The following is a 14,566-nucleotide window of genomic DNA, read 5'->3' as shown; positions in this document are numbered from 1 at the left end:
AAAAGAATAAAGAGAAGGAAAATAAGGTTGTTGGGGACTGAATCATATTACCCCACAAGACTCATTCAAGTCCTAACCCCCACTCCTGTTCCTGTGGGTGTGAACTCATTTGTAAATAAAGTCCAAATTGAATCAGGGTGGGCCTAAATTCAATATGACTGGAATTCTCATATGCAAAGGAAATTTAGACATGGAAGTAGAAACCAGTGGAGGAGACAGGAGATTGCCATGTGATGGGGCAGAGATTGAGCAACCACAAGAATGCTACAGACCTCAGAGAAAGCATGGTCTGCCGAAACCTTGATTTTGGACTTCTAGTCTTTAAAGATGAGACAATAAATTCCAGTTGTTTGAGCCAACCAGTCTGGTATGTGTTATAGCAGCTGTGGCAAACTAGAACAAAGGCTAATTTGCAAAATGTATAATCAAGGGTTAATCTACCAAGGTCAAACAGCATCAGAAACAATTACTCTGAATAAAAGATCTAGATAGGTAAGAGGTGATAATAACAAATATATGAGTTATGTTCCAGACACCATTCTAAGTACTTTATTTATAAAACTTTATTTTTACCCAAAATACTATGAAGTAGACTTTTATTACAAATCAGGAACCTGAGGCACTGGGTCGTTAAGCAGCTTGCCTAAGATCACAGAGCCAAGGAGGCTAGTACATAAATACAGGTCCGCACACTCAAAAGGTAGTTTTTCTAAGAGCTATCTGCCTTTCCTGCCTCCCAAAGGTACAGTTACTTCCTCTCATTTAAAGATACTGATAACAAGGGAAGGGAATTTGGTGGTTAAAATTCCAGGCTCTAGGCCCAAATTCTTTTACAAACCAAAACAAACAAACAAAAAACCATCGACTCCCTTACAAAACAGAATTGAGGAGAAAATAAAACAAACCTAATCACTCCAGCAAAACTAATGCTGACTGGAAAAGCAGTCCATATTCATTTTTGATCACCAAGGAACAAACACAGATCTTAGCAGTTCCCAGCAACTGATAATAAGATCCCTCATATTTAACATATTAAGTAAAAAAAAAGTACTAAGAAAATAAGACACATTACAAAGGTTTCAAGGTTTATTAAAGTATTAGCAAGCAATATGCAAAAACAAGGAGTTAAGAGTTATGGGTTTGAAAAGCACAGTATAGCAAAAAACTAATACATTTTTATAAGTATCAAAAAGATAACAGAATTGAAACATGTTACTAGAATTTCATTTTCTACAACATAAACAGGGGCAGAACAAGTACAAATAAGCAGATCTACAATGCAGCCAATGGTTTGGTCTTTATCATCTGCATATGAAGTATCACTTCAAGAGAACATGGGCAGGAACATACAAACATTCAGTATTTATGCTTATAAATCCTACCCAATTTTAAAATAAGTGAATTTAAAATGCAACTGTAACCAACCAAGTTAAAAAGAAAATCATTTGCCCAACCATTTTCTTCAGTTGTCCCTTTTAAATTAAGCCATTTAACCAGAGATCTTATGAATAAATCAAAGCAACATTATCTCCATTGGTGTTAGAATAAGAAATCTGACCCTAAAATATTTTTTTCTTTACCACTTGTAAACTTTGTATTCTTTGGCCTCACTGGAGTTTCATTATAGCTAGTACCAGCTAGTAATAAGATGGCACTACTTGTTAATGGGGGGGGGTGGCGCAAGGGGAGACTTCTTATACACAGAATTCTGTTGCTACAGACCTACTGTAACCACTACTAACATGAACTTTTTAAAAAACAGCATCTTTAAATAAATCATTAAAGGATAATGGTTTATAATGATTTTAAGAATTTTAAAGACTCAATTATTTGAACAAAGACTACACAAACCTTTCTGACATGAATGACAGGAGAATTCTGCTCTAGGGCTAGAGCTCTTAAACAAAACAATTTACCACTTGTTTTATATCAATTCTTACCAGCAATTATTAGTATGTGCTTTTACTAAATATATATATATACATGTGTAATCTCTTTCACTAATTTTGGTAAGGCATCCAATTTTACAGTATTACTTCAATTATAAAATAATTACATTTTAGAAGATAAGTCTCAAGGCTCTATTATGAACAATCCAATATGACAAAGTTTGATAAATTGTTACCGCATGTAATTAGGACATGCTAAACTGCAATCCAGTGAATTCCAAGGAACAGTACCAAAGTTTCTGCCCAAGATGAAGAATTCTTTGTTTATGCAGAAGAAACACTTTGAATCCTTCCTTTCCATATATACAACCTTTGTGAGAAGAAAAACCCTGAAAATCCCACCTGTATCAATGAAGAAATTGCTGCTGCTGCTTTGAGGGAAACAGGCATCAAACCTGAGATGACTTCCAAAGAAGATGCCCCAATCAGTATCCAAGAAGACCATCTATAAACTACCACTTGGGAAACTCCCTCCTAGAAAAATCATCAAACACTTTTAAAACCACCAGGTTATCTACTAGCTTAAAAGATCATTGCTTGTTTAGCTGATGGGTAAAATGAAGACACACATTTACATTTTTAACCAAGAAGTTAAGTGAAAATTTAACAAATAAGACAAAGAAGGACCTAGACCCTTGTAAAACTTAATAGATCCAAAATGTAAGTCACCATTGGAGGATGAATACAATAATTATTAAATGAGTCTTCTTTCCTCAGGAAGTACAGAAGATACATATTTTAAGTGGAAAAGGTAAAAATAATTCAAAGTACTATTAAACAAATGACTGGAAAAATTATAAAGAAATGGCTGTAAACTGATATATTAGATGCTCTCTATAATAGAAGTATAATACTTCAATAGGTATCATTAAACTTTTTAGTTTCTCTGCTATTGGTAAGGTTTCATTTTTTTATGTAAACTTTCACCATAGGTACCCTCAGGTAATACATAAGGTTTTATGTGCACTCAGGTCTTATCTTAACAGATTTCAGATCTGAATTCTTATTTATCATTTTACATCCTAAAAGGATGCCTTACCTCTCAAATGTTACCAAAATATAAAATAGCTAAATGTTCTTTCTGTACCAATAAACATGGCTTGTAGAACTACCTAGGACTCTTTATCTGGATTTTACTTCAGAATGGGTTTCCAGCCAATTCTATTACCAGTTTTCTTATATAGCAACAAGGAAATGTGAAAAATGATTTATATTCTGATGCATATCGTTTGCATTTCTGATTGCCTTTATTTTAAATTTTCTCTAAAGGAAAACTGTACTTAGTTTTAGTAGATCAGTAACAAGCCTACTATTTTACATTCAAGAACTTTAGCCAGGCAATACCAACTAGATCGTAATACCCTTTATCATGTAGTCATTTTAGTCAAATGTAACTCTCAAATCCTGCTTTCATCCAGTCAACATTTTCCTGTTGCTTTATTACTGAGATCCATTTTGATCCCTTTCCTCTTTTGCATTTACCAAACTGGTTGCAATTTTATTATTCTCAGACTCTGTCTTTTTAGCTGACATTTGTTGTACTTTCTATACAATGGGGCTATTCTAATTCTAATAATGTTGACATTTTCATAAATTCGATTATAAACCATTCTGGAGATTAAAAAAAAAGTCCATAAAACTAATTTTCTGAAATGGTTTCAGAGGTGCATTTCTGAAACCACTGGCCAGCATATTACTTAGGTTTTTTGTTTTTAACTCTTACTGGCAATTTTTATTTCCCATCCATGGATATATAGGCATCCTCAGGGATTAGATTATAAGAATATATGAAATGAACAAAGTTCTCATTTAAAATTCAGGGGTGTGGAATTGACAACTTTTAGGAAACACAACAGGCTTATACTTCTCCATTAAATACTTAAGGGTTATTAACTTCAGTACTGTCATTCATGAGACATAGCTCCTTACAGAAAACAAAGCGGCCAACCACATAAAACCATGCTAACTCTAAAGGCTGTGACATGAATACTGATTCCCAAATAGAGACAAGTTTTAATCAATTCAATCAAAACATGGATAAAAGCAATTGAATAGTTTTCACCAGTTCAAGGTTACTGAGGTTGACTACATATATCTATCATTCAACTTGGGTGACTTTTTCTACCTACTTGTCCTGAATATTTTGCCATGAGGCTGGTAGGTAAAATGAATGAAGAAACAGCTATGTTCTATCACTAAGTAAATAATCCTCTTTCATGAACTCTGGAAGACTGAGAATGCATATCATGAAACACTTATGTTTAAGGCACTGGTGACTATCAAAAAGTATTCCTTTTACCCAACAAAGAACTGTGAGCTAAAACACATATGGCCCTTCATGAGAAAGAACTAAACCATCCATTGGCTGCACTTTGTAAAAGCAATAAATAATATTATAGAAAACAAAAGCAATCATATTCTCCTTTCCTCAAAAGATGTACTTCTTTTCTCATTAAGGCAGAAAGGGCAAAGTATAAAGTCAAACTAAACTAACATTTTTAAACAGAAGAATGACATGGCTCCATATACTTTCCAAAGGCACCAGAAAACAAAAGCTTCTGATAAATATATCAGATATATTTGTTTTAATTTCTTGGTTTTCATGCCATAATTAAGTGTCCATTTGACTACTCCTTTAAAAAAAAGTGGTTAAGAGTCCTTTACACTTTAAAGTCCTTCAGCCTTTAAGCAAGATTGATCAAATGGACATTTTAGAGTTTTCATGCCTTTCCTATCTCAGAATTGCATTCTGGGAGACTATCCATGCAGGTACTAAAACACTGAAAATATCAGAGCATACATGGTAACTGAGATCATCTTCTTGGATACATGAATATTTTAAAAACACGAACATCCACTGCTGATTTGCTTAAGTATCTGACCAGTAGTCTCATCCTTGAAGGCCAACTGAAGAGCCTCCTATGCCTACAGTGCATGGATTCTTGCATGGGCAGAGTGATGCAAGTAAAAGCAGTAAGATTAAGTACATGTTTTTCAATATTAATATCAGCCATAAAATTGTGGGGAATTAAAACAGTGGAACTATAGAGTAATACAATCTAGGCTGAAAATAAAACAAAAGGTAGAAAAAGCCTAACTTTCTACAAATGTAATCTCTAAATTGCAGTGTTTGTTAATACAAAAGGGAGTACCAAGGAAATAAGGACAAGCATCTAAATCCACGTCACTTGAGTGTGTTTCACCAAAGGTTACACTAAAATCTGTCACCCACAAAAGTGCAAAATAAAAGGTTAATACATGTCAAAATTAGAGTTCTTGCAACATTGACCAAAAGCAGCAAACACAGCTAAACAAGGCCATGCATGCACTGTCACTAGCTATAAAGAAGTACTTATGACATAATTTGAGTAAATAATATACTGGAGATCAGATGTTTGCAATAATTTTTTTAAAGAAATGTTTTACAAAAGATATACTGAATGAAGTCACATTACACTGACAAATATTTAGCTGTGTTAAATGTAAAGTTTATGATGTCATTTAGAAAAGTATCACTTTGTTTTTACTGAACACTACTTATTAAAGGAGTGCAGTGTTCCTTCAAATAAAATATTTTTTTTAGTTTCTTTAAGCCCCTTTTTGCTTTTGCAAAACAATGAATGATACTTTTTTAAAGTTGGTGGGACAAAGAAACTGATAAAAGTATAGTGTGTGGAGGATCAACAGTAGGAGGGAAGATTTACTTTTCACTGTATACCCTCTTATAACTATCAAAATTTATCATCACGTGATGTAGTACTTTAAAAAGAAATTTTTTTTTAACAAGTAAAAAAAGTGTTGGGGCAATAATGCAAAAGCATGTTCCAGTTATGATTAGTGCCAAATTCTGAACCGGGGCATAACACTTAACTCTGCCATCTTTTATGACACTTTTTCTTTTTTCATGACACTTGAAAGTTAATCACATGGACATGAACACGAGCAAATGTAGATTCATCACAAAATACAAATGTATTGGTCATAATTATGTAGAAAAAAAAGTTGTAATATCTGTTTTCCATGACAGCTCACAGTATCTGTACTGAAAGTTTCTCTAAAATTAAAACAAGTCCATTAATAATATAAATGCAAAGAATACTTCTGCACTATGAAACAGAAGATATGGGGTTCAGAGGTGAGCCCATCTGAGTGAGGACTTTATCCAGCCACTGAAGAGGCCCGTGAAGATGAATCTCAATCCAACATGGGGTGCTGGTAACATCCTGCCGGTGATATTCTGCTCCCCAGCCCTATGAAAAATGAGTAGATATCTCAGCAAATCTCTCTTCAAACTGTCAACTAGTCTAAATCAATTTCACCATAACAATAACAGAAAGTTTAACAGTAGAGGTATACAGGATGTACTTAAAGATAACCATCACAAAACCACTCTTCCATTCACCATGAAATTAAAAGCAACACAAGAGCTGCATTATTGAAAGCTATATAACTTTTTCAATATAATTTTTAAGTAGGTCCTGTGTAATTACTCATTGCTTATCTGAGATTCAGATTCAACTTTTTTTCTTAAGAAGTACTGGGAATTGAACATGGGACCTCGTTAGTAAATGCAAAAAAGGTGCTCAACCACTAAGCTATACCTACTCCCTATAATTTTTAAATATAAAATAAATTCCATTAATAGAAATCCTTGGGACCAGTTATGTTTCAGAATTCAATTTATTTTTAGAGTTTAGAACGGTAATACAGTACAATATCTGAATTAAAACATTAATATTTCTGCAGTGAGATATATTCTCACTTAATGGGATAAATAAAACCTATCAATAGCCTCATATGAGTTCAGGTCAAACATTTTGTCACCAAAAATGTTTCTGGTTTGCTGGACTGGTTTTTTGTTTTAGAATAAGGTACCATCAATATGGTCAACACATGCACATATAATTTAATGTGGCAATTACATATCAATTACCCTTTATGATAGGAAATTACTAGAGTGAACTGAGCTGGGAAACACTTCAGCCTCAAAGTCCAGACAAAGATTAAAATAGAATTTTTTAAAACTTTTATTTGCCTGGATCTCTGTTTTATTGCTTATGGTAGTCCTGGGCCAGGAAAATGAGGAGTGGGGTGGGGGAATGGGGAAAGAGAACTATAGATTAAAATAAATATGCAAAAGTCATGTTTCTATAGAAGTTGGGCATGCCTTCAGGGCTAATGATATACTGACTCATATAACAGATCTCCATCAAGGCACAAGGAAACACTAGAATGAAGGACTGAATGCCAAAAAGAAATAAACCACAGCATTTGATAGTTTTCTGTTTTTTGACTAAGTCCTTAAAAACCACGTTAATACAGTACAGGTTGCTTTAATATAAAATTCTTTCCCAATATTGCTCATGAACCATCACTTTTAGAATGCCAATAAAATCAGGCTAAGAGAGTAAATGGTTAATCTGAAAATTTCTTTGAACTTTGGAAATCCTTAAAAACATAGCTTAGATACAAGTAAAATAATTTTAGTGCTCAAAAAATTCTGTAAATCACTCTAAAGGGATACAATAATGTTTGAAACTGTTGAGGCTAAGGGGTTCAAAAAGCAATTTTAATGTTAAATGCTTTCCAGCAAATTAGTCTTTAACCAAAATACTCAACTTAGCCCCTGCTCAATGTTAAAATCAATATCAGTATCATGTACTTTTATAATGTCTGGATTATAAGAGGAAATCTTAAAACTACTATGTGATTAAAGTTATAAATTCAAGAATTTCATTTAAAAATCTATTAATTCAGGCCAGAAGTAATTATTACCTTTCATTTAACAAAGAACTCTTTTAAAATTATAACCTGCAGAAATAATAGACATATTTACAGTGATTCAAATTAAATCACAAATCACAAACCACTCACCTTGACAAAACTCATTCGAATAGTGCACATTTTGGTGAGCTCATATACAGCCTCAAACCCATGGTTGACAGACTGAGCCAGAAGCTGAGCAAATTCCTGATTGTTAAAAATTTTGAGGCTGCAGCTGCTGGGAATCTTACAGACAGTAGTAGGATGAAAGCCATGATGAAAATTGCAGTTCCTACTCTGTACAAATATGCTGCTGTCACTGAGGCACTCCGCATATACCTCCCCACCAACATAGTACAGATGGACACCTTAAAAAGATAGGCATTATGAGAGTCAGCTTAACATTATAAGGAAACCAAAGAAGTCTGCATGAGGTGCACCCAAGAATACCTGCTAATCCATAGCAAACTCCAAACAGTCTTTAGATAAAAGTTACCACTAGATGGCCTTCTGCAGTTAACTATAACTAAGAAGTCAATGTCTGCCTAAAACTAAAATCACCCTCAAATAACAAAGAGATGCCTCAAAATGGCAAATTAGGTTATCCAGTCTTGGAGTTTTCCTTTTGCAACAATCATTATAGTTTCTACGATTGAAAGTGATGGCAAAAAAAAAAAGAAAAAGAGCTTTAAAAAGGGTCCTTTCACAGGAATACTTGGTGTCATCAACTCTCATAAATAGTTGTTTGGTAAAAAATTCTAAATTCTCTTTTCGCTAATACAAAGAACAGCAGGGAGGTGGATTTGGCTCAATGGATAGAGCATCTGCCTACCACATGGGAGGTCAAAGGTTCAAACCCAGGACCTCCTGACCCATGTGGTGAAGCTGGCCCACGCGCAGAGTTGATACGCTCAAGGAGTGCTGTGCCACGAAGGGGTGTCCCCCACGTAGGGGAGCCCCATGCATAAGGAGTGCGTCTGTAAGAAGAGCCGCCCTGCGCGGAAGAAGTGCAGACTGCCCAGGAGTGGGGTAGCACACACGGAGCGCTGATGCAGCAAGATGATGCAACAAAGAGACACAGATCTCCGGTGTCACTGATGAGGATACAAGCAGACACAAAAGAATACACAGTGAATGGACACAGAGCAGACAACTGGGGGTGGGGGGGGCGGTGGAAGGGGAGAGAAATTTAAAAAAAAAAAAAAGAACAGAACATTAAAAACTCTGAGTTCTGAGTTATGTAAGTACTTTTAGGTCACAGAAGGAAACTTTAAATGCCAGGTTTATTTACTTCCTTTTTTTTTTTAAGGTTTTAAAAAAATGTATATATAAAGAATATGTGACAGTAGTCTCAAAATTAAAAATTCAAATTATATAATTAATGCAGAAGTCACCCAGAATTTTCCCAGCATGCCCTCCCCAAAATTTCTCTTTCTTCCTCAGAAAAAAGAAGGAAAAAAAAGATATACGTCAGTTTAGAGCATCACACTCTATTAATCAGAGACTTACTCTTTTAGCAACATATCTTAGAGATTTTACTACATCTCAAAATATAAATCTACCACTATATATTTATACATTCTAAATACTATATATAATTGTAGAATGAATATACCATAATTTAAGTTTTTACCAATGAACATTACATTGTTTCCAACTTTTCAATACTCCAAACACTGCTTTGAAGATCATCCTTGAACACACATACTATTTACTGTACACATGTGTATTACAGATTTGTATCAAGCTGTGATATTAAAAAGTATTTTGTTGCTAAGCAAATAAAAATTACCCATAGAAGAAAGGTTCCAAAATACTTGGGAAAACTGATTCTAAAACTTCAGAATTCACCAAATAGAATTGTCCCTTACTCCACTGCAATAGAGAAAATCAAGGCACAGGACTGAGACTTTTCACCTAAAAAGTCAAAGCAAGTTGGCATTTAAGTCAAAAGAGAAGAGAATCTTTGTTTTTTAACTTATTTTTGGCCATAATATTTTTCTGTACCTCTTACTTAAGAAAGTCCATCACAATTACAGCTATTTACCTTTTGTTCCTTATTCGGATGAAGACTCTCAAGACAAAGAAGCAAAAAAGCAACAAGTGGTAAAAACAAAACTTCTTGAGAGGCAATACACTCTACTTGGGATTGGTTTCCTTCCTGACCACTTACTACATAAGACTTTGACATTTCATTGCTGTGTGAAAAGTTCCTTGTTTGTTGTGGCAACTATCATGAAAGATGAATTATAAATAAAATCTTGTTCCTGAATTTAAAAGGGGGTAGGAGTGATAGTGAAGCCATTGGAGACTATGTCATTTAAACTGGATTTCCCAGCTGTAATTCTGCTCCTTCAACATAGAGAAATTCTTAAAAGTCATCCTAACCCAAAATATTCTACAAATACCATAATTAGTTCTAATCCTTCACCAGCATTCATTTATTCCACAAATATGTTGTATATTTACTATAAGCCAGGCATTGTTCTAGCTGCTGAGTATATAGTTGTGCATGAGGCAAATTCCCATTCTTACAAAAACTTATATTCCAGTCAGAGAGATACACAAAAACCAAACAAAGCAGTAATGTGATTTCAGATCCTAACTATTACGAAGAAAAACTGAAGTAGTATAAAGAAAAGAAGAGTGACTATCTTTACTTAATTACTATATTCCTCAACACCTGCATCTTGTGGATGGAGACCACGCCTTCAGCTTCCTTGTAAGCATCCAGCACTTTACACAATGCATGGTATAATGCAGGGAAATGACAGGATTACCTTTTCCAATATGTCGCCTAGTATTCTCAATTGTCGAATTACGATTAACATTTGACAACAACCCCAAGCAGAATCTACTTTTGTTATTTGAAGGATCTGTGAATCCATCTACTAATACACTAGTAGAAGATGCATGAAAAGCTTCCCCAACACGATTGTTTAATTCATAGTAGACAATTGAACACCAGTGTTTGGGTTCTTCGTAGGCAACAGGCTGAACATCTGTGAACAGACAGAAAAGGTTTAATGAAAAATTATCAGACTATCCAGGTTCTTTAAATGTTTCTTTTTAACCCAACTCAATCACACAAAGAAAAGAAACTTCAAATATTTCACTTAAGTCTTACTGTCCTTCCTGGCTTTGAGTCTGTATCCAAAAACCAAAACACCAGAAATAGCCTTTAAATTTAAATTGTCAGAATATGACAATTTAAAAATATATAGAAACACAAAGAGAGGCAACATCACATTTTAAATAGTTTTTCCAGCAAAATCTAATCCAGGTTTAAATTTGAGATGGCAAATCACTATTTCAGCAACCTGAAAGACTTAACTATATTAATATCTATACAACTATTCTAAAAATAATTCAAACTAAAAAACTAAGCAAGCATTATCTTTGGGTAAAAGGTGGTATACAATTTAAATGAGAACTGTCTATGGAATGGGTTTAAACATAATATGAACTATCAGTCCAGGGGAGTGGATGTAGCTCAAGCAGTTGAGTGTCTGCTTCTTACATAGAGGTCCCAGGGAAGAATGCCTCCTGAAAACAAACAAACAAACAAACAAAACAAACAGGGAGTAGATATGGCTGAAGCAGTTGACCCACATGGGAGGTCCTGGGCCTCCTGCATACAAGGTCCCGGCCCCAGTATCTTAAAAAAGAATAATAATAATAATAATAAATAAAAATAAATGGGTCAAACTCTATGGAAAACTCAACAATTTATAATGGACACAGTGAGTGGGAGAGTTTTCATCCAGTGCTAGTAAGTTGACTGTCCTAGAGGTGTAATCAGGCGGAAGAGTTAGGGACCCACAATTTCTTTCAAAAAAGATAGGGATTAGCTATACTGGATTAAAGCCTACCTTCATTCAGTTTGGACACACCTTAACTAATAAAATCTTAAAAGGTTCTAACTACAAATGGGTTCACATGCATAGGACCAGGGGTTGGGACCTGGGCATGCCTTTTGGGGAAGACATGATTCTATCCCTAGGACCCTGGCAATTCCATTTCTGGGTATATACCCCAAAAGAGAAGGTTAACTTTTAAAACTCAATTCTGGGAAGCGGATGTAGCTCAGTGGTTGACTTCAATCCCCCATATCTCCTAAAAACAAACAAATACTTAATTCTGATAATTACAAAGAATTCAGATGAAGGGAACCAAGGAAAATAAATCAATTTGGACCCACAGAAAGATGTCCTAAGAGCTCAAGTTTTAAAGAAGTTTATAAAAAAGATGGAACAAGAAGGGGCCCATTACCAAAGACAAATACAAATGAGTGGCAAGAAGTTATAGGAATAGTGTCAGGAAGACTTCAGCCAAGAATAAGCAGAACTTCCAGGGGGAAAATCCTAAAAAAACTAAAATAAAAAAGCAATTTTGGTTAGGTTAAAATGAAGAATAAGAAAAGCACTGACTTTGCTCAAGGCAAAGGACATATTAACAGGTGATTGAAGGTACTGTCGTTTAACTTTGATTTCCTTTTAATCATCTGTCAAAGAAAACAATCTTATGACTAAAATTAGAAAAATACTTTGATGAGAAAAGATATCTAGGAGGGTGAGAAGATCTGCATGCCAAGTTCTTCGAAAGGAGCTTGGTCTTTTGGCAAAGAAAAATTACACATCTCAAGACATCTAACATACACTATTTAACTGCATCCTCTGATCTGTGCAGAATCAGAGGAAAAGAAAAGAAGGAAAACAAGAGGTCCATATTTTCAAAAACAGGATAATAATATTTATTTATTGGATACTACCTGATACTGTGAGCTCATTAAATATGTCACCTAAATTAACCAATGTAGTAATAATTCTTGTGCAAGTATCATCATAGTTTATTTTACAAATACGGAAATTTAGGCCCAGAGATTCAAAAACCAAGTGTAGGTCAAAAAATAAATAAGTAGACACAGGAATTCAAATCCAGAAAATCATGTTCATAGGTACTATATGAATTACAGGGCAAGTAGCATGGCAATACACCTAGATAAATTCTAGGCCTTGAAAAGGCAAAGACATTATTCAAATATTAAAAAGTCTACCAGGTGGCCTGAAATGTAGAATTGTTATTAAGAATGTGAAGCTCCTGAGTAAAGAAAACATAGTATAGCATACAGTCATTTGATCTAATCACACACAAAGACACTGGTTTACAAAATTTATAAAATGGCAGTACTTTTCTTCTAACTTTAAGTGACAAGGGAGTTAAATGTTTCAAAACAAAGGATCTTGTCAAACTGAGATTAAAAAAAGAAAAAGATACACTGTAGATTGAGAGACACAAACAGGTTGAAAGTAAAAGGAGGAAAAAGATATACCATGAAAACAGTAACCATAAGAGCAAGAGTGACTATTTTAACTCATGCAAAATGGACATTAAGACAAAAAAATATTACTAGAGACAAAGGGGAACATTTCATAATGATAAAACGGACACTCATCAGGAAGATACAACAATTATAAACATATATGCACATAATAACAAAGCCTCACATATATGAAGCAAAAACTGACAGAATTGAAATTAGAATTAAAATTTAAGATCCTGCTCTCAATAAGTGATACAATTAGTAAGAAAATCAGCAAGGATAAAGAAGACTTGAGCAACACTATCAACAAACCTGATCTGAAATCTATAGAACATTCCATCCAGCAATAGCAGATGATACAATCTTTTCAAGTGCACATGAAAACATTCTCTAGGACAGATCATATGGCATGTCAGGGGTTGGCAAACTTTTTCTGCCAGCCAATCCAGTAACATAAAGAAAGAATTTTATACTATACCCAAATAGGATTTATCCTAGGAATGCAAATATTTTAGGTTTTGCAGGCCATACAGTCTCTATTCAATATTCTTCTTATTCTTTTATTCTAACAACCTTTCAATAATGTAAAAGCCATTCTTAGTTCACAGGCTGTACAAAAATTTGCCATAAAACAAGTGTCAATAAATTTAAAAGAACTGAAATCACACAAAGTATGTTAATTAACCACAATGGAATTGAATTAGGATTCGACAACAAAAATAAATTAGAGAGATCTCAATATATGGAAACTGTCCAACGTGCTACTAAATAACACAAGGGTCAAAGAGGAAATAACAAGAAAAATTTTAAATTATTTTGAACTGAATAAAAATAAAACAAACATAACAAAATGTGTGGGATGCAGCTAAAGTCAGGCTTAAAGGGAAATTAAAAGTTTTAAACACCTATTTTTAAAAAAGAAGAAAATCTCAAATCAATAACCTAAGATTTTACCTTACGAAACTATAAAGCAAGCTAAATCTACAGCAAGCTGAATAAAGGAAATCACAGATATAGAGTAGAAATCAATGAAAAGGAAAAGAGAAAAGCACCAATAGCAAAAAATCAATTTAACCAAACTCTGGTTCTTTGGAAGATCAACAAAATTGACAAACTTTGAGATAAACCAACCAAGAAAAGCAGAAACAAGATGCAAATGACTAAAATCAGAAATGAAGACTTCACTACCAACTCTACAGAAATTAAAAGGACTTATAAAATACTATGAAAAACTTTATGCCAACAAATCAGACAATGTAGAGGAAATGGACAACCACTTAGAAGAATACAAATTACCAAAACTGACTCAAGAAACAGAAAATTGGAAGAAACTTATAAGAAATTGAATTGGAAATTTAAAATCTTCCCACACTTAATTAAACCCTGGTCCAGATGACTTCACTGGCAAATTCTATCATATTAAGGAAATAATACCAATGCTTCAAACTCTTCAAAAATAGAAAGAGGGACATTGCTGAAATCATCCCAGGAGGACATTATTATTCTGATAACCAATGCCAAACAAAGACAT

General features: G+C 33.9%; 1 protein-coding gene across 5 annotated transcripts in view; it reads right to left on the bottom strand.

Moving 5' to 3' along the window:
• Positions 1-1,073: 1,073 nt before the first annotated feature.
• SMAD5 (SMAD family member 5) overlaps positions 1,074-14,566 on the bottom strand; it is a 93,555-nt gene continuing 80,062 nt past the window's right edge. For all 5 annotated transcript variants that reach the window (XM_004467396.3, XM_058279107.1, XM_058279104.1 and 2 more), the window contains 3 exons: positions 10,493-10,714; positions 7,824-8,080; positions 1,074-6,199 (listed from right to left, as the gene is read on the bottom strand). In XM_004467396.3, the coding sequence (XP_004467453.1) occupies positions 6,056-6,199; positions 7,824-8,080; positions 10,493-10,714 (623 nt within the window). In that variant the 3' untranslated portion in view covers positions 1,074-6,055. The remainder of the gene's footprint in view (positions 6,200-7,823; positions 8,081-10,492; positions 10,715-14,566) is intronic.

The sequence above is a fragment of the Dasypus novemcinctus genome, chromosome 2 (genome assembly GCF_030445035.2).
Source record: "Dasypus novemcinctus isolate mDasNov1 chromosome 2, mDasNov1.1.hap2, whole genome shotgun sequence".
Lineage (NCBI taxonomy): Eukaryota > Metazoa > Chordata > Mammalia > Cingulata > Dasypodidae > Dasypus > Dasypus novemcinctus.
The sequence above is the reverse complement of the archived record's forward strand: the minus strand, read 5'-3'. Positions and strand labels throughout refer to the sequence as shown.